The sequence below is a fragment of the Micromys minutus genome, assembly GCF_963924665.1.
Source record: "Micromys minutus genome assembly, chromosome: 7".
NCBI lineage: Eukaryota > Metazoa > Chordata > Mammalia > Rodentia > Muridae > Micromys > Micromys minutus.
In genome coordinates this window covers 6812327-6833280 of record NC_137976.1, presented here as the reverse complement: position 1 = coordinate 6833280, position 20954 = coordinate 6812327, and the positions used below count along the sequence as shown (strand labels likewise).

The window sequence follows — 20954 nt, the reverse complement described above, 5'->3', positions numbered from 1 at the left end:
GTTCATGGCTGTGTATCTAATTGGCTTCCAGCACCACTAATAAATTAGTTCCCTCTTTTATGAAGCCTGGTATTTAATGCCGGCACAAAACTATCTGGCTGCAGGTAGATTTACACGGAAGCATCGATAACACAAGGCCTGGAGAAAGACTGTTTTCCTTCTGTTTTCTGCTTTCAACACCACAGACCGGCATGTGTTTTGGATGTGAAGGCATCTCTTCCGAAGTGTTGTGAAGAGGAGCTTAAATGAAACGGTGCACAATATATCCGAGAGATAAAATTACAGAGGAACTCACTCACCAAGATCTGCCAGTACGACTTGAAGTTTCTGCTTTCAAACCTCTTAGGTGAGAAAACTCAACCCACCAAAGGCTACTAACAGGCGCACACCGGGGAGAAGCGCTTGTCTCGATCCGGGTTTTCTTGATAAACACCGCGCAAAGCAACTTGGAGATGAGAGGGTTTATTTGTCGTAGACTTTTTTTGAGTCACACTCCATCACTGAGGGGAGTCAAGAGCTGAAGCAGAGGCCACAGAGGGCGCTTCTTACTGGTATTCCCCATGGCTTCCTCAACCTGCTTTCCCATGCCGTCTAGGACCTTCGAGGGGTGGAACCATCCACCCCCAGTGAGTTGCGCCTACCTTAATCATTAACCAAGAAAATGGCACAAAGGCTTGTGTACAGGACAATCTGATGGGGTCATTTTTTTTTTTTAAACTGAGGTTACTTTTCAGATGGCCTGAACCTATGTCAAACTGACAAAAACAAAAACAAACAAAAAACCAACAGCAGCAGCAACAACAACATAAACAAACAAACAAACAAACAAACAAACAGACAGACAGTACCCTGTTCTTGCAGAGGACCAAAGAGATCAGTTTCCACCGCCCAAGTTTAATAGCTCACAACAACCTATAACGCCAGGAAATCCAACACCTTCTCTGGCCTCTAATACTTGTTTATTTGTTCAGTTTGTTAAGTGACTTGTTAAGGAACAGAATAGGCAGTTGGACAGATCAACAGTGTCTGACAAGGTGACTGTCCTTATTAGCCCTAATTCTCAACCATACTCAAGACTAGAGTCACGGGAGAGAAGGGCCTGCCCAGATCAGACTGGCCTTTGGGCAAGTCTGTGAGACGTTGTCTTGATTGTTAATTGATGAGGGAAGGTTTAGCCCACTGTGGGTGGCACCATCCTTAGGCAGATTGTCCTGGACTGTATAAATAAGCTAGTAAGTCAAGCATGGTAGTATAGCCTTTAATCTTAGCACTCAAGAGGTAGAGGTAAAGGGATTTCTATGAATTCAAGGCCAGCCAGGTCTGAACAATGAGACAGACACTGTCTTGAAAACCCAAGGGAGAGACAGGGAAGGAAGCAAACCAAGTTAAGCATGAACCCGTGAGCAAACAGCAGACTTCTTCCATGTTCCCTGCCTTAACTTCTATCAACTACGATCTGAAGCATAAGATGAAACAAACCTTTCCCTTTCCTTAAGTAGATAATGGTCAGGGTGTTTCGTCGCAGCAACAGACAAGGAACTAATACAGTGACTTGGTCTGAAAACCTTGTCTTCTGCACATGGGAACCGAGGAGCAAAGGGGCTCCTGTATACACAACACTTGACAAAGTAACACAGAAACATGCAGAATCACGGGCAACAATTCCACTGTTTTACACCAAAGCATCAAAGGTTTTTGCTCACCGTCTTCAGCTGAAGAACAGTATAACTGGCTTAATAAAAAATTGTTTCCTTTCCCTTTAATGGAAAAGAGTGCACCTTGAACAAGAGCTGAGAGCAGATTGCTCAAATGCGGCTCATTACAGAACCCCTAAGTAGCAGAAGGCACTGCCGACTCTATTATGCATATTTAGGACGATGCTTCATCCTCCACAGATGAAGACGGAGAAAGGAAATGGGGTGAAATTATAGCATTAACAGAGAGCTCCAGCCGTGGCAGAAATTAAAGAAAGAGCCCTTCAATTCATTACAAGTGATTTCTGCCCTCTGTTCTCCCACATGGGTTTGTTACTGAGGCTGTAATTTGGATTCTGTATCCAGCTACTTAGTAACATCTCAGAAGTAAAAACACTGTATCCCAGGGAGAGGCCCCTGAGCACACACAGCTGTGATCCTGCAGGACATGGGATGTGAAAATGAAAATCTCTCACCTTGCTGCTGTGATCTGTCTCATCAGAAGACTCCAAGTCCGGTCCTTCGCCCTCTTCTGGAGCTGTCTCAGCACTGCTGCCCTGCTCACTGGAGAGGCTGTGCCCTGCCACACAAAAGCAGAAGGAAGCAGAGGTCACCATGAATAGTCATGGCTGACCACCTTTGGTGTGAGGCGGCACAAGGTTTAGGACAGACTGTTTGCAAACTGAGGATTCTCTGATTGCCCATCATGGTCTTGGCTCAATTAATGGAATTTTTATTATTACTGCTGTGGTATTGCATATACCTCTTTATCCTTTATAAGTTGGACAAACACAGTAATCATTATGGACTGAATATTTGTTCCCTACTGTTGGGATTCTGGATTCTGTAAGCCCCACCCAACAGTTACATGGCAACAGCCAGGTATTCTCTGCCCCACAGTTACCTGACACTATAAAAGGGGCTGCTTGCCCCCTCCTCTCTCTCGGTCTCTCACCCTTGCTCTCCCTCCCCTTGCCCCTCTTTTCTCCATTCCCTCCCCACCCTCTCCAACTGCTCATGGCCGGCCTCTACTTCTCTACCCCTCTCTTTTTCTCTCCCTCTCTCCCTCTCCCCCCTCCTACCTTCTTAGCTCCCCTCCCCATGCCATGAATAAGCTCTACTCTATACCATTCCATGGTGTGGCTGGTCCCTTGGGGAAAGGATTCCCAACATGGGTTCCCCAAAGGTATCCCCTCTGCACCCGTTCCTCGCCACCCCTCCACGGGCCACACGCCACCCCTCCCACTCTCGTCAGTGTTTTTCTAACATTGGTGCCAAACCAGGGACATCTCTTTTCTTTCACCTACAATCCTTAGGCTAAAACTGCAATCTCAATGGGGTGGTATTTGGAGGTGAGGGCTTAGGAGGGAGTGAAATGCAGACACATCAGGTCATGAGGGCTGGTAATCTGGGGATGATTCTGGCATCAACAAGGGGCTCCCAACTCACACAGACCCATGCATATGCATGCCTGTACACACATGTAACTACACATGCCCACACACATAAATTCATGCGTACAGCACACCCCACACGAACCCACACACACCCACACGTGGGAGGCGGGGGACAACGACGAAAACATACACGGCTGGATCCCCGTGGACTGGTTAAACAGATTTCTATTCCACAGACAGGAAAGTATGGCCCGATATCCCAGACTTCCTAGTAGCTCTGAATGTTCCCAGTCAGTGCTCAGGGCCACTGCCCACACCTGGATTCTTACGCGCCAACACCTTCTCACATAGACTCTGAACATACAGAGACTATCTGAGACTCGAAACCCTCACGCCACGTGAAAGAAAACAACTCTCGGGGTCAGGACAATGTGGGGAGAGAGGAGAAGGGAGCAAGGCGGGTCTCTTCCCTCAGATTATGATCACAGGGCAGGCTTTAGGGGTACCAAGGGTTCCATCCAAGAAGTGACAGGAAAACCTTTTTGCCCTAGTTACTGCTCTATTGCTGTGAAGAGACGCCATGACCAAGGACACTTGAGAGAGCTAGTGCAGATCGTCGCTGCAGGAGAGCATGGTGGGGCTCTACCAACTGGGAACCACACACTCAGATATATAAGCCTATGGGGTTCACTGTCATTCAAGCCATAGAACCACCACAAGGTCTTTCTGGATTTTCATCACAGGGGCAGGGCACAGGAGTAACGCCAACCCTCACTGGCGTTACAGAACCTGCAGAGGTGGAACAGGCTAAAGCAGGAAGCCTTAGCCAGCTTCAGAATACACCAGAGGGCTGGGGATGTAATCCAGTGTGAACGCTCTAACCTGGCATGCATTAGGCCGTGCACAGCCACAAGCAAGCAAACAGGCAAACAGAGCAAATCCCTGAGCACAGAAGATGAAATCCAGCTGACACAAAACGTCAACCAGGCTGAAATTATTTAAAAAAAAAAAGGATGATTTCAAAAATACCATGCAAATTAACAAAGTTTCTAGAAACAAGAGCTGTGGCCACAGAAATTAAACAGTTGAGGAATAAGATACAAACCAAAGTAAAGTAAGTGGATTGTTAAGTCTATCTGAAGGTAGCATCTTACTCTAGCAAACAAAACTTCATCGGCACTGTGATTTCAGTGGAAAGACAATTGTAAGTCTGGAGATAGGACTTGAGTAATGGCTCAGTAATTAAGAACGCTGGCTGCCCTTCTGAAGAAACCAGGTTCCATCCCCAGCACCCACATGACAGCTCACAACCACCTGTTACTACAACCTCAGGACACTGTACACATGTGGTAAACGATATACACTGAGGCAAAACAACCACAAACACAAAACAACAAATATAATAATCAAACAATCAAACAAAAAGCACACACAAGAGTTTGGGGGGTGTAGAGCTCAGTAGTAAAGTCTTTGGCTAGCAACAGCAAGGCTCCAAATTCAGTCCCTGGAAACCCAATACACAAACAAACAAATAAACAGGGAAAGACTTTCAAGACAGAGACTGCAATAAGAACTTCTTAGAAACAGAGTGAGTGCATTTACCTCATTTTAAAAAAAAATATATCTCAGGGGATGTACTTCAGGGGAGGAAGAATAAACCCATAATTCTAAAAAAATCTGGTACAGAAGCCGAAATGATAAAACACAGGTAAGGCTTAAAATATAAACCCCATCTCCTCTCCCCAAAAGGCATTTGGACGTAAAAAAACCTCATGGAGATATGATTAAAACAAACCCGAGGGAAATTAAGACTCAAAGGCTCTGCACAGTCAGTTTATTCGTCAAGAAGGCAAGAGAAAAACTAAACTAACTTTGGCTTCTGCTAGGTTAAGAATCATGTCCAACTTCCAGAAGAGGGAGGGCAACGTCAACCCATCTACAAAACCTCCAACCCAAAATTTGTCTTGCCTACAAGATGTGCAGGGATAAAGATGGAGCAGAGACTGTGGGAACGGCCAACCAATGACTGGCCCAACTTGAGACCCATCCCATGGGAGAGAGCCAACCCTGACACTGTTAATGATGCTCTGCTTTGCCTGCAGACAGGAGTCTAGTATAACTGTCCTCTGAGAGGCTTCATCCAGAAGCAGATGGAGGCAGATGCAGAGACCCACGGACAAACAAACACAAGCTAGGGCTCCGGAGTCTTGTGGAAGAGTGGGGAATAGAAGTGAGCAAGTCAGAGGGGTCAAGGTCACCACAAGACCCACAAAGTCAACTAGCCTGGGCCCATGGGAGCTCACCAAGCCTGAGCACCAACCAGGGAGCATGCAGGAGCTGGACCCAGACCCCCTAAACATTTGTAGAAAGTGTGCAGCTTGGTCTCCGTGTGGGTTCCTTAACAAGTGGAACAGGGGCTGTCTCAGTCACTGTTCCCACCTGCCACTGGGTCCCCTTCCCCCTACTTGAACTGCTGCCTGGTTGGACCTCAGTGGGAGAGGGTGTGCCTAGTCCTGCTGGGGAGTGGGAGCACCCAAGGCAGGCTCTCTTTCTAAGGAGGAGAGGGAGCAGAGAGGTGAGGGCTTTGTAAGGGTAGGAATGGGAGGATAAGAGGGAAGGGGGGGGCTGCGATCAGGATGTAAATGGGTGGAGGAGATTCATGTCCAAACAGTCAAAGAACGGGGACAGGTTATGTAAGTTGCGAATGGAATGTAAAATGCAAGTCAGGAAAGAGAGGGAGAGTAAGGCAACTGACATGGGGTCCCAGAAGGGGGTCAGACCGCACGAGTCTACTGAAAACCACTAAAGGCTTAAAGACAGAATAAAGCAAAGCCCCCCGAGAACAATCCGTACAAGAAATGGAGCAGAGCACACAGAGGGGAGTGGAGAGACAGAAAGCACAACCAAGCACACAGAACCGCTATAAACGAATAAATCCAACGGGTTCAGTTAGGGCGCTGAAGATGCAAACATTTACAGCGGTTAAGCTTGATTCACGAGTGATTTTTCTAGCCCTAGTCCCAAGGATTAGCAATTTACACAGGCGGCCATCCACGAAAGGATATCTACATGCAAGCAGACCACACTGGCAACATCTTTCCTAAAAATATTTTTTTTTCTTTTAAGTAAAAATCCAATGACACTAAAGGCCGTGAAGAAGGGAAACAAGACTGGGGTACTTTCCCTGACAGAGAAAAACCCAAGATGAAACACACAGTAACACAAGATAAGCACAAAGCAGTCTGCTCAGGAGAGCCCCCGCCCCTGGATGAAAGTGTGACACTCAGCAGTCCCCACTCTGACCCCTGGGTGCAGCCAGAAAAGGAACAAACATCTGACAAATGTCGCAGTGCCTTGATGGCCAATGGTGGAGGAAAAAAGAGGAAAAGAAACACTGGATTCTACTCACCCCATTCACAGAGAACCAGCACCAGGTGGACACAAACAAAAACACAAACAATCTGAGTCTTAAGTCTCTCCGCAGAAAATATACCGGGTAAATACAACTAGCAAGAGAGAAGGCGAGGACAGACAACACAGGCCTGAGGCTCCTAAGAGTCAGGAGCCCAGTCCCTCTTACCCCACTTGGAGCACAGTGCTGGGCTGGGTCAAGGCTCGATTTGTAGAAATAGTCTGGGTGAAGATCCACACATTTCTAGGCAGGGCCTGAGTGGCTGCACAACTCCTGTTCTTGCCCACCAGACAAAGAAACTTCAAACTACAGTCTCAGCAATGACAGGTTTCATGGTGAGGGGGCCCCACTGGAGACCAGAGTGTCCAACCCCCTGAGGCTGGCCCATGCAGTGAGTGCTCTGCAACAATAACCACTAGCGGGTCAGGGCTGTGTGCTAATGACCAAACAAAACAGGACAGAGGGGCTGGAAAGATGGCTTAGAGGTTAAGAGCACTGGCTGCTCTTCCTGAGGTCCTGAGTTCAATTCCCAGCAACCACATGGTGGATCACAACTATCTGTAATGGGATCTTGATGTCTGAAAACAAATGTACTCATATAAATAAAAATAAATCTTTAAAATTAAAAAAAAAAGTAAGAAAGAAAACGGGGCAGAGGAAGTGACAATGGCCGTAGGATGGGGTCCAAGCAGAAAGGGGACATCTCCTTCCCATATTCAGATCCCTTTCTGCACTCGCGTGCGTGTGCGTGTGCGTGTGCGTGTGTGTGTGTGTGTGTGTGTCTGAGGAATAAACTCAGGTTGCCAGGCTTGGTGGCAACTCTTTTAAATAATAACCAATCCCCCCAGCCCCCAGGAAAAAGTTTTAAAAGTCATTACTAATATTGTAATTTAAATGAGGAGAAAACGAGGTCGATGGGTAGGCGGGGCAAGAAGAGATGGACAACCCTAAAGTCATTCAGCTGGGACTGTTGGGCTACCTACGATTGGGTTCTATTTCTCCATCCTGTCACAGCTATGTGATTCAAAGAACCACATGTCCACCCCATAATAGTCATCAGCGTGAGCACTGGACAAACGTAGAGACCGAGGGGGAGCGTGAGGGAGCTGAGTGGACCTGTAGGGTGGTGCCTGGTGCCTGTGAGGAACCCGGCACTCACCAGGCACTCACCAGGCACTCACCAGGCTGAGGAAGGAGGATCTCAAGGCTGAGCTAGCCTAGGCTAGGTAGTAAGTTGAAGGTCACCTTGGAGTAGAGCAAGACCCTGTGTCAAAAAGCAAATGAATTTGGGTGGAAGACAGAGCTCAGCAGGGAAAGGCAGCTCCCACATGGCAGGAGAGACCTGACTTCTGCACACTGTCCTCTGGCTTTCACATGCGGGCCAGGATAAACGTGCATGTACAATGTGTGCGGGTGCATAAACAGGACAAATGTGCATGTGCAATGTGCGTGTGTGCATAAAATAGAAATGTCTTAAAAATACTATGGGAAAAGTCCTAAGGTCTGGGCGTGACTGGTCTTGTGAGCCTGTAGAGAAATAAATACACAGTACATTAATGGTTCCTAGAGTTGTCTTTAGTTTATGGACCCGGATGCTTTGTCTGCACGTATGGATGGGCTGTGTGTATACTTTACGTCAGGAGAGGCTAGAAGAGGGTATCCAAACTAGAGCAACAGACAGTTGTGATCTGAGGTCTTCTGCAAGATAAACAACTGTTCTTAACTGCTAAGCCATCTCCCCCACCCCAACACTAATGATTTTTAAAAACATAAAACTGAAGCTCCCCCCACTCCCACCCCCCCACAAAATTACCACCAGCCCGTATACACACATGGAATCTGACAGACGTCAGCAATCAACTCTCGCTGCAAATCAAGACAAGGCTTTTAGGACCTCCACACCCACAGAGGACCCACAGAGACAGGCCATGTGCTAAGTGACAGAAAGCAAGGGAGCCAACAGTTTACGAGGCACACATGGCTGTGAACTTTATCGCCAAACAAGCAGGGACCATGTATGGCCGGGTATCTGTGAGGCTTCAGATCTACTGAACTGAACCAGATTTGTTTGCAGGAAAACAGAGCTGAGCACTTGCTCTATTGGGGTGCCCCTCCCTGCTCCCTCAGAGCGGAGCCTCAGGAAATCTCCAAGGAACATCAAAACAAAACAGAGCCTTCCATCTGGGTACTGCACAGAAAAGCGCTGGCCAGGCAGATCCGGCTGGCCACGCCTGGTGCGAACAATTCCTCCTTTGAACCCAAGTGAGTCTTGCACGGCAAACACAGGGGCCTTTCCTGTGACCCGGATACCAGGGAATCTACTTCCTGCAGGAGGTGCATCTGTGCTCACCGTGACCCACAGCTTCCTCTCAGCAGCAGACAATAATGTCGGAAGTTTATCAAAGTGTCTCGGGGTCTCCAATCGGGGACAGGCTCTGATGTGACACTGGCCCGCAGTCAGTCACCGAGGCTTAGCTCTCTTTAGATCAAAATGCAAGAATAGCAGCTTTTCAAATAAAGAGCGGCATTCATCCTGCTAGAGAGCCTGGTGTCTTTACCACAGAAGGGCAGGCTCCTCACTGAGATAAAGCAAGGCGCCTGCTTCACCTCAGTCAGCAGGGTGTGTGTGTGTGTGTGTGTGTGTGTGTGTGTGTGTGTGTGTGTGTGTGTGTGTGTAAGAGGGTCTTGCTATGTGGTCATGGCTGGTCTAGTAACTTGCCACATTACTTAAGATTACCTCTCTCAATAATCTTGCCTGTCACCTAAGTGAGGACATGACAGGCTTCTATCAGCATCCCTGGCCCTAAACATATACTTACAACTTCTGAAAGAAACCCCAGAGGCCACTTGACAGTAATTCTTACAATTTACATAGAAGTTGTCTTTCTGCGTAATTGCTCCTGCAAGTATCCTTGTCTCGCTGAGAAGTTTCTTGACCTCTATCCTATGCCACGATTACTTGCTCATTTTGAAGAAGCCACCATTAAAAACGAGTTCTTCTCTCGTTCCTGAGCACACGTGGCGGAAAAGGGATGTGGCAGACATTAAGAATGCAATGGATGCATGTTTTAGGAAGCTTCCGAGAAACTTAGGATCTGTATCTGCCTTCCGACACGGATGCTCTCGGAGACGCATGGCTGGATGAGGCGGATGTGTGCCTTCTAATAAACCTCGCCAGTGGTGGACAACTAGAGGAGGTTTTTCAGGTGAGGGGGCAGTGGCAGTCTCTGAGGGCATTTTGCTTGGGATTTGGCAGGTGCTACTGTTTTACAAAGCTTGTAGGGAGGCAAGAGATCCTCACACCAGAGAATTACCGGACCCCAAATGTTAAAATGCATATCCAAAACAAGTCCCTTAAACTGTTCTCCCAGAGGTTGCTGGAGTTCAAATCCCAGCAACCATATGGTGGCTCACAACCATGTGTAATGAGATCGTTACCCTCTTCTGGTGTGTCTGAAGACAGCGATAGTGTACTTAAATATAATAAATAAATCTTTTTTTTTTTTTTTAAAGAACTTAGCAGGGAATCACACTAGGAGAAAACCACTCTTCTTTTGTCCCAGCTCCCTGCCTTGTGTGTTCCTAAACAAAGAGCTTGGGAAAGAAGAATGGGAGCAGGAGCGGCAGGACTCCAGTCAGAACTTCGGACCGCAAAAGCCCATGGACTGGACCTGGGTCTTAGAACACGTAGGAGTGCAGACCTGGGCCTTCGAGGCAACGTGAAGACAGGAAATGTCCTGTGCCTTCCCCTCTCAGAGGCAGTGAGGAGACAGGGCACTCCGTGGTCAGTTAACCGATTTCCAACATAGAAACCTCCGTGTCCTGGATCCTGAAATGGTATCACGTTCTGCTTGTCGCTAGAGCCTGGGACAGAAAACGGAGTCTACAAACATAAGGGAATCACTCAGGGAACCCACTCCCACAAGAAACTGGGGGACACAGAACTGTGCAAAGGGCTCTGGGGGCCTCAGTGCTCTGGAATACAGAACTCCTCGCCACCCAGGAACTGTGTAAGCATGGAGACATTCATAAAGCCGACTGTCAGAGAAGCCACCTACTGCTGATGGGGGCGGAAGAGCAGGTGGGAAGGAGGAGTGATTGGTTATCGATCAGACAGTCCCCGTGTGTTCTGTGACAGCGATTGGCTTAGGATGTAAACGGTTTCTAATATACATACTGTTAGTCCAGACATTTTATTGATGTTTAACCATCACACGGACCTAGCAAGATGGCAGCGTCCTTGTAATAAGGACACAGTGCTGAGTCCGGACCCACAGGACCAGGAGCTAACATCAAAACGAACGCAGTCCCCAAGAGCCTGGTTCGGGGCCTATTTTTAACCAGGAGTCTATGATGTCTCTACCTACAAGGTTCAAGCTTCTGTATGGGAAAGAGGTTCAGAAATAACCATAGCTTGAAAGAGAAGCACAACCTTCAACCAGGGCTCTCAGGGGAAGGCCTTGTTGAGTCTGCATGCAGGGCAGTCAGTACCGGGGTTCACGTGGGCCTCGGAGGCCCTGAGGTGTTCCCGCTCCCTACCTGGGTCACTAAGTGTTCTGTATAAGCATCTTACAGACACCTCAGCACTAAACCCCGAACTTGTCACTCCAGGTGGCTTCTTATTTTTAGCTACTTCTAAATTTAGACCAAGGCTGGAGGTCCGGCCTGCCCATTGTCCAAGCCTCCGTGCTAACTGCGGGCAACTGCTGAGTGTGTGTTATCTCGGCCTTGCTGCGGCTGCATCCTGTTTCCTCGATTTCCCCATTAACTTCTGTTGCTAAATGAGGATCAGGAAGTGGAAGCACTCAGAAGGCAGAGACCAAGGTGGGGCCCACGAGCTCCAAGTCACAGCCTTTTGGTTAGAAAAAAAAAATTCAAAGGAGAGTGTAAATCTCCTCCAGAGGGCTCCAAAGTTGTACTCCACAGGTGCCTGGCCTGGGGTGGGGGTGGGGTGGGGTTACTCCATCAAAGGCAAGGTGACTCCTATATACACAGAATACAGATCCCTCCAAAACAGACGCATACAGGCAAGAACACTTATCATCAAAAACAATTGTGCCCAGTTTACTGTAATCTCAGTATTGAAGAGGCTGAGGCAGGGGGTTCCCAAATAAGGCGCTAACTAGGGATATACAGTGATATAGGCTAATCGGGGCTACACAGCTAGCCCCTCTTTCAAAAGCAAACAACCCCCTAAATACACTCATGGAAATGATCAATCTGTGCATACACAAATGGTCTTTTCAGTAAGGGATAGACAATAACCGTAAATGAGGAAGCCGACTGTGAGAGTCTGCGTCATACAAGGATGTACACTTTACCTCTACGGGGCCAGAGCATGGTGCTCTCTGGCTTTGCGGACCTGGAGTCCCTACCGCCATTCAATCCTGCGGGGGCGGGGTGAGGGGGGTTGAACTCAAGCCAAGATGTGAACAGGCGGATCTGAGCCACTGGAAATCAGGTAGGGTGACCCGGTTTCTGTTTGTGGATTATAATACTGTAGTTCTGAATTGTATCTCAGCACAACAGGAATGTCACTCACAAAGCCCTTAAACAATCTAATAGCACATCACATTTGGTCTCAGGATAGAGGCCATGGGTTGTTTCGTAGGATTACAAGTGCCACCTTGTGGCCGTCTGAGAGAACAGCCTCCTTTGTCTTGTTCCCCTTCCTTGTCCCCAGCCTTAGAGGGTATGAGGACCACAGACAGGACAGTCCTAAAGGTCAACAGTAACTAAACACAATCAAGTTTCTGAAACTTCAACTACCAAGAACTGCTAAGGAAAATCACAGCTGACCACAGAGCTTCTTGCTTAAGCAGCAACACTGCAGATACAATGGTGAGGAACGAAACGGAAATACCTACTGGGCAGACGCTGAAACGAGAGAGCCACCGCCTGCCGCCCACCAACCGCCCAGCACCCGCCCCCCCCACCCCCCCACCGCCTGCCACCATCTTGCTCACATGAGACACTCCACAGCCTCAGACTTCTCCCCCCCCCACCCCCCAAGACACGAGATAAAGAGAAAATAAGTCTGGAAGCCGAGACCAGCAAGTCAACCCAGATCCTAGCACAGTCCGAATGACCCCTCTACCCACTCACATTCCTGTTCAGTGGGGATGGGTCACCTGAGTGAGAAGCTAAGTCCAAAGAGCTAGAAGGCGACAATGAAGACACCACCCGTTCTCAGAAAACAGACAGACAAGCTGGACAGACACACACACACACACACACACACACACACACACACACACACACACACACACACGCACGCACAGAGGGGGGTGGGGCAAGGAAGGCAAGCATCGCATGAACCATGTATGGAAGCACTGTCCTCTCACCCCAGCACTGAGAAAGATGAGGCGGGGAAATCTCGGGTTGGAGACCAACCTAGGCTACTCAAGGAGTTTGAAGCCAGCCCGGGCTACAAAGTGAGAGCCTGCAGCCCACAGACACGCTGCAGGTCACAGAGCCGGGGTTAGGGGTGGGCACCGACTTTTGAGGGTCCCAGGAAGGCTGCCAAGGCGGGACACACCCAAGCTTTGTCCGAGAGAATGAACACCAGGAGGCACAGGGAAGAAGCTGAGGAAGGGTGGTGGAGGGGACAGGGTGGGGCAGGGTTTCCACCGAACCGATTCCTGGTCACTCGAGCCGAGCCAACCAAACGCCTGCTGGACAGGTTTCCTCACAAAGCATCCAATTTCTCTCACAGAGGAAGAGGATAGAGGCGGGGTAGACTTTGAGGAGGGAGATGGGGAAGGCTACCAGCTACTGTAGGATTCAGCATCCCTTGATCTGATGTGATCCCCATGTCTCTGTCCACAACCATGAAATGGTGGCCTCCCAACACTCACCTCTCTCCAAGATGACAATGAGCAAAAGAAACAATGCTTTTCTGAGTGGGACCAGCAGATTTGTAGCAAAACAGACATTCTGCGACAAAGATGCATTCTCTCGCCCTTTGAAATGTCAACAGGAAGCACAGAGCTGGCTACCAGCTTTACTCACTAATGCCTTCCGTGGCTTGCAGGAGTGAGCCCTGAGGTGGGCAGAGTATGGTACCCATCCAGAGGCACGTCTGAGGGAAGGACAACCCCTGGGCACAGCATACCTGGGTTGCTGGTGAGAAAGGCGAGGGGGCTCTCGCCAAGGTCCACAGGGCCGTCCACTCGGTGGGGTGGGTTCTCCAGCAGCTCCACTCCTTCCTCTGGCTCAGGGTGGGTCCTCACCAGGAGGCCCAGGGAGGGCTGTGAGAGGAAATCTTTGAGCATAGAGGAGTTCAGGGTACCGGCAGCACGATTATTGATCTCGAGAATCTCATCCCCCGCCTTCAGGCCTGCCAACGCACGATGGAAAAGTTTTAATGTCGCATAAATCAGAGCATAACAACTTACAAGTTCTGTCAGGAGGGGCATGCCCAGCTCTCCTGCTTTGAGTCTCACAGGCCCGGGGCTGCCGTAAGCAGGCTGCAGCGCTCACACGGGTTTGGGAAGGTTCTAGAACCCTGGTTCTCAACCTTCCTAATGCTGCTGGCCTTTAATATGACTGGGCATGCTGTGCTGGCCCTCAACGACAAGGTTACTTTTGTTGCTGCTTTGTAACTGTGATTTTGCTACTGTTACGAACTGGAACATAACAAATCTGATGTGCTGGATGTCTGCTAGGCAATCCCATGGGCGAGAACCGCTGCTCTAGGCCTTCCCTTCTGACTGGGGGAACCACCTAAACCACCACCACTTCTTCAATGTGTTCTAAGCAGCTGCCACTTTTCCTTCTCAAATGCCAACTCTGGTTAACTCTCCAAGATGCTGGTGTCTGGAATTCACTTGTATCTACTGGTCGTTTTTAAGAAACAAAAAATGCAGGAAGCTGCTTCTTTCTGTCACTCTAAGTAAGGTTGGGGGTTTCCCCTCTAAATTTATATAGAGACGACAATTTACAGAAGCCAGTACAGTTATCACTCCCCCTGCCTTTGGCCCCAGCATCCAGGGAAGTGTCTTTAACTTCATTTTGATAGGGTCCCCATGGGTTTCTGCAACCTTTGCAGGGCACCTCTGGGAAAAGGACCATGTTTGTAACCTATGGGACTAGTCGGGAACAGGTCTAACCTGGGAGAACGTGAAGCTGTTGAACAACACACGGGGGCAGTTCCAAACCTTAATTACATTCCCACTGTTGGGCAGGGGGAGGCTGAGGGGAGGAACACATACTGCTAAGGGAGAGAGAGGCTGAGGCAGACAGAACCTGACAGGAGATACCCCACCCAAGGCAGCCATGGGTCCCAGCCCTGACTCTGTGGAAGGATCTAGATTCCAGATCTAGATTTCAGAGAGCTCTCACTTCTCAGACTTGGAGTTCACCCTGGCTATCCTCACTCAGATTTCCAAAACGTACGATACCCACTACTTAGCATAAAATGCATGCAAGGACCCATGCCCGGAGTGGTGAGGAGACGGAAATGAAATGGGAATGCCTCTGTGCCAAAGGTAAAATCCTGTTGGGTAGGTAAGTCATTGTATTTTAAGAGCTGTTTGTTTATTTATATGTGTGTTTTCTCTGCAGGTACATCCGCTACTAGAAGAGCATCAGATTCCAAGGGACTATAGCTGGAGAGGTTGTGAGCCTCCACATGGGTGCTAGGAATTGAAGTCAGGACCTATGGGAGAGCAGCCAGTGGTTAAAACCACTGAACCATTTCTCTAGCCCTAAACAATTCATTGTTTGGTAAAAATCTAGAGCAGTATAATATTGAAAAAGAAAATTATAAATTTCAATATGTAGACTGTTACCATTTGGTTTTGGTGTGGACATATGTGTGTGCATGTGTGTGTGTGTGTGTGTGTGAGAGAGAGAGAGAGAGAGTGTGTGTGTGTGTGTGTGTATGGAAACATGTATGTGAACATGTGTGTGTAAACGTGTGTGTGTATGTGTGTGTGTGTGTGTGTGTGTGTGTGTGTGTGAACATGTGTGCTGGCTGAACTCTCAGCAGTCTTGCCTTTGCCTCTCAGGTCCTGGGATAATACATGTGACCCACCACGAGTGGTCTTTTCTTAAAACAATACAAATACCTATAGTTTAGATATTACAGGATATTAGATATTAGAATAAAAAGATCTGAACACCAGAAGCCATCTTGAAAGTTTTTCAGAGGGAAGTTTGATGCAATGAGCAGGGTAAGAGCAGTCACTGGGTGAACATGGGCCCCTGAAAACTATGTCCCTGATCTGGCACCTAGGAGTGCCATTTTTCCTAGAAAGAGGATCTTTAGTGTTGGAACCATGAGATGTTTAAATCTTTCTGTTGGGCCTTATGCCCAACAGTGTTGTTATAATCACACATCCACAAATGTATGGAGGCCTTACGGGACGAGACCAGAGAGGCTTCTCTCCAAAAGAACCCTGGGGGGGGGGGGGTGGCCAGTGACTCCTTGAGTGCGGCTGTAAGTCACCCAGCTTTCTGTAGTTTGCAGCACAGGGAAGAAAATACAGGGTGAGTCACTCTCAGGATGGCCAATAAGAGGGGCTAACAGCAGTGCTCTGTCTCAGCCGCGGCTCGGCTGGCTTTGTGACCGTTTGCCCGGTGCTAAGTCACCCCCAGCCTCAGTCTCTCCTGCAAGAAATGGGGTGATGAGAGGAAGTGGGGCCAATCGTGTGGATAGACACTGAGCAGCCTGAGGATACGCATAGACATTGGCTCTCCGTGCTGTCACTCATCTCCAGCTGACCCCAGAAATAAGAACTGGCCGAGAAAACTTTATCTATGCTGCAGGCAAACTGTTTGGGGCAAGATGACGATGTCTTTCTCAACCAGGCTACCCATGCGGCCATTGTGAAAATACTACGCAATGATAAATGGCTCTTTTGTGATCTTCAAGTGAGAATGGCATTCCGAGACGAACAGGGCCATGGGGGTGGGGGTGGAGGGGTCAAAGGGCACATGAAGGCACAAGGAGCCAGTCCTGCAAGAGCGGCCAACATGAAACCCAATGCTGAGTGGCCTGTGTGGGAAGAATGGAGGAGTGGGACGAGGGACCGAGATGGGAGAGCCTGAGCCCATTGTGGCTGACAAAGGAAGAGAAGGGGCGCGTTTGTGCAACAGATGTAGCTCCAGGCAGAGTTCCCCTGGTCTCTCTTCTCAAGAACAGATTCTGGTCATTTTAACAGGGATGCAGGCACCTGAACCTGGGCTCGCTGGATGTGGGGAAGGAGATGTCTCACAGACTACAGACTCGAGCTAAACTGGAGGAGCAGATGGAACCCGGGGAACTCAGAATGCACAAATGGGAAGTGTGGCCTGCAGTGAGCCCTGAAGGCTGGGGGTTGGGATGTATGTATTCAGTAATTGCTAGGTCTAATGCCCCAAGTGCCTCATCCTGGCACTGCCCGCCTGCGCAGGGTGCCATGGAGACGTCTGTTTTCCTCAAGCATCGGGGTTTTCAGAGTCAAAGAAACAGGATGTGACTAATGGAAGATCCCCCCCACCCCTGGCCACACCAACAGCTCGCTCATCCTGCTGAAAGTGATAAAGATCAGTCACGGGGCTGGAGGGAGAATGAACTCTGCCTCTGCTCCTGGCTGAGACGCAGCTCAGCGCCCCTGCAAGCTCTGGCCCCCAGACTGCCCGCGGTCTAGAAAACACACAAGGAACATAAAGGAGGCCCTACCCTGTGACGGCTAGCACACAACCGATTGCCCGATCGCCTGGCATCTCACCTGCGCCCTGTCTGTGCACCGAGGGACTGGAGATCCCGATGGTTACAGCACAGGGAGAAATGACCGCACGGGCAGCTCACAAGCCACCGAACACCCAGCACTAAGCTCAGCTAACTGCAGGGTTGGAGGCGGGAAAACCCAGCACCCCACTGTTCCCCAGTTCTCCATTCAGAGCTCTTAATGACAGTTAATCGCATCGAAGTGTAGCTCAGAAGATGTGACGGGCACCCTTCTTATTTTCCCATTGCCTTGTGGAAACTAGAAATTCCACACCAAGAATGAGAGGAAGGCTGTCTCTAAGCCTTACTGACTCGCTTTGTGAACAGTGCCCCTCAAAACAAAACAAAAATCATGTCTACCCACAGCATCAGGAAGCAGCCTTCCTCAGAAAAAGGTTCAGGTATATGTCATGGAGATAATTAAAATAACAGCTATAACTAATTAAGCATTTACATAACTTTTCCTTAACACCCCATCACTCAGAAGATGTTCAGCGTGCAGTACCTATAATCTACAGATGCGCAGCCTAGGCAGGTAGGTCCCAGAACACGGTTATCTCAGGGAGTGGAGAAGCCACTTCTGTGGGTGCAATAGGTTCAGGCCATGCCTCTGAACACTGAGGACAAAAGCTCTGCTTCCTCAAAGCCCCAGTGTTCCCCAGAAGACAGAGACCTTCGTGGTAGTCCCTCAGATACAGGCTTGGAGTTACACCCAAATTCATGAAGTGAAACCCACTTCCTTGGAATCATTTAGAAGGAAACACATTCTTTATGCACAACCCCTCTGAAAATGTGCTTCTCAAAAGGGAAACTATGAGATAAACAAGGGCCACCGGGGGTGGGGTGGCGAGTTGGCAGGTCTGCAGATCGGAACTCTGGAGAGGCTCACCAACGAAGAGCAAGAGTTCGAGACCAGCCTGAGCCACATAATGAGTTCCAAGTCAGCCTCAGCTACATATCAAGGCCCTGTCTCATAACCCCAAAAGCAAAACAAAATGACAAAACTGGACAGCCACAGCTCCAGCCTTACCTTTCTTGGAAGCTAACCCGGTTTCCTTGACGCTGTTCACGTAGAGCCTTCGAATGCCATCTTCATCCACAGAAGAAAGCAAAAACCCTACAGGACACAAGACAGAAGCCAGGGCTCACAGCTCTGAATGTTTAGCGGACAACAGGAAGTACCTGCTGCAAGCTCAGAGGGACGTCCGTGTTTTGGGTTACATTTTGGAATTTTTTTCCCTGTTGTTCAGATTGTTTGTACACGGCAGGGGGAAATGTATTTTTAGGACATTCTCAAAGCAACTACTGATGAAAATAAGTATCACTAGGTCCGTTAATCTCCATCCTTCACACTAGCCTGCCCAAGCAAACAAAAGAACATGGGCACTTCTCCCCTGGTTCCAGGTAAAGGGAATAGACTTGCTCTCCCCACCCTCTTCCCTATCCAGCACAAAACACGCAGATCGGCTCGGCTCATCAGGGTCCTACACTCCCATCCCCCACATCCATCTACATCTTAGGACATATGGCCCCTGGTCATGACGTGTGTTCACCCAGATGTACTGCTGTATGGACATTGCTTTAATTTCTTATCACATTCCGAAACTCACTTTATACGTACCATTTCATGCTGGAATTTGGTGAACTAATTTCATACTCTACTAGTGACTATCAGAATATTAAACAGTTAACCAATGCTGAGAGAAGAAGAAAACATTGTTTTCTAAAATAATGGGAGAGAGGGGTTGGAGAGATGGCTCAGTGGTTAAGAGCACTGACTGCTCTTCCAGAGGTCATGAGTTCAAATTCCAGCAACGACATGGTGGCTCACAACCATCTGTGATGGGATCTGATGCCCTCTTCTACAGTATATTTATATGTAATAAATAAATCTTTTTTTAAAAAAATGGGAGAGAGAGGGAGGGAGAGACAGACAGACAGACTGACAGACAGAGACCTATTATAAGGGTAGATGCTAGAGAGCTACGGATGCCTTTCAAGCAATGTCAAGATGAAAGTTAAGTTTTCTGCTGAGTTCATGGTAGTAGGAAACAGGTGACCCTGGAAGAGCAAGAAATGCCACCAGCCATTGCTAATTTTCCAGGTCCTATCATTTTCTCAGACAGAGAACAGAACTTATCTTCACTCTATTATTCATTTGATTTTCTTTCTTATGGGGTGGGGAAAATTACACCGCTGACAGGAGGTGCTGAGAACCAGCCCGCTTAGTTGGAAGACAAGACCAAGACAGAGGCTGCTCTGGAGCTGGTGGTGACATTGGTCATTCAGGAATTCCCTTCTGTTCCTGGTGCTGAGAGACTGGTACTAGGAGTGAGTGAGGCAGGAGATGCATCAGCCCGAGCCCTACGGTGAGCGATGAACTCCTGTACCAGGTACTTGGGCACACACAGTACAGACATGAGAAATGCACTCAAACCCTGAAGCTGCTGTGTAATGTCTGACTGTGAACAGAGCGGACCATGGGCACAACTTCCTTTGCAAAGACCAAGCAAGGATAACAAGGCTCTACAAACAAACACAGCATCCCGCAGGACCAACGTAGCAACGGGGCCAAGAGGAGAGCCTCTCGCTGGAGCCAGAACCACTGTACAGCAAGGGCACTGCCGTGAGATCTGTTCCCTACATCAACAAGTGCAAACGGAAAAGCTGGATGGAGAACAGGAAGCTCGAGGTGAGTCAACAATGATTTTAAGTGGGATAGGAACGCTCCACTCCCAGTGAACTTCAACAAAGGCCAGAACGATTGCCAACGAGAGCAGGAGATCACTCAATACCAAACTGAGGTATCCAACAATTAGGAGGCTGCCATTGTAAAAGCAGGAAGGTATTATGAGCGATAAGTGGCCTAGTGACCTAGAGAAGGAAGTAATTAAGACCAAGGGAAGAAACTAGACCGTAGGCTGATTGGATGAACTACCAGGAAATCCCTCAAACTGACATCCACGGCCGAAGGGAATCCACAACACAGAGTGCAGTGGAGAATTCAGAACCAGGTCTGGGATAAAACAGCTGTTTAAGTGTAGACACCCACACTGTAAGGATGACATTATGGCTAAAATACTAAACATTTTAGTAAGTAATGTATTTACTAAATACATACTCTATCTTACACACACACACACACACACACACACACACACACATATACACCATATGATATATGGTGTATATACATATGTATGTAAATATATATATTATATGATATACACACCATATGATTACTACTACTACTACTAAACTACCATCAGAAGTGCCGTGCAACAGAGGACAGCTGCAGAGTTGACACGTGCACACTTCACTCAGACAGCACAGGACTGGGCGTGGTCCAAGCATTATGTGACCTGAGCTAATTCTACAGTGAGCCCTGAGTGCTACCTCAGGGAAGACATGGAGAGAGAAACTCCCAAGCATTTGCTCTCTCTGCCTTATTTTGTTGTTGCTTCCTTGTGTAGCCCTGGCTGTCCTGGACCGTACTCTGGAGACCAGGCTGGCTTTGAACTCGGAGACCCGCCTACCTCTGCCTCTTGAGTTCTGGGATTAAAAGCATGGGTTCACTACCACCAGGCTCATCTGTTACTGTTTAAGAGTTTATTCAGCCAGTTGAGTTATGAGATCGTCTTTTCCATCCTAAAACAGAAAGCAGCGTTTGATGCTGTTAAGATGTCCTGAGTCCGTGTGTACTAACAGCCTGCATCTCTGTGGGCTCTTATGGAAAG

General features: G+C 48.5%; 1 protein-coding gene across 1 annotated transcript in view; it reads right to left on the bottom strand.

The window, feature by feature from the left end:
• Positions 1-20954, bottom strand: part of TIAM1 (TIAM Rac1 associated GEF 1) — a 164491-nt gene that overhangs the window by 30397 nt on the left and 113140 nt on the right. The window contains exons 13-15 of the mRNA XM_080919023.1: positions 18248-18334; positions 13618-13842; positions 2171-2274 (exon numbers count right to left, since the gene is read on the bottom strand). Coding sequence (XP_080775149.1) covers positions 2171-2274; positions 13618-13842; positions 18248-18334 — 416 coding nt within the window. The remainder of the gene's footprint in view (positions 1-2170; positions 2275-13617; positions 13843-18247; positions 18335-20954) is intronic.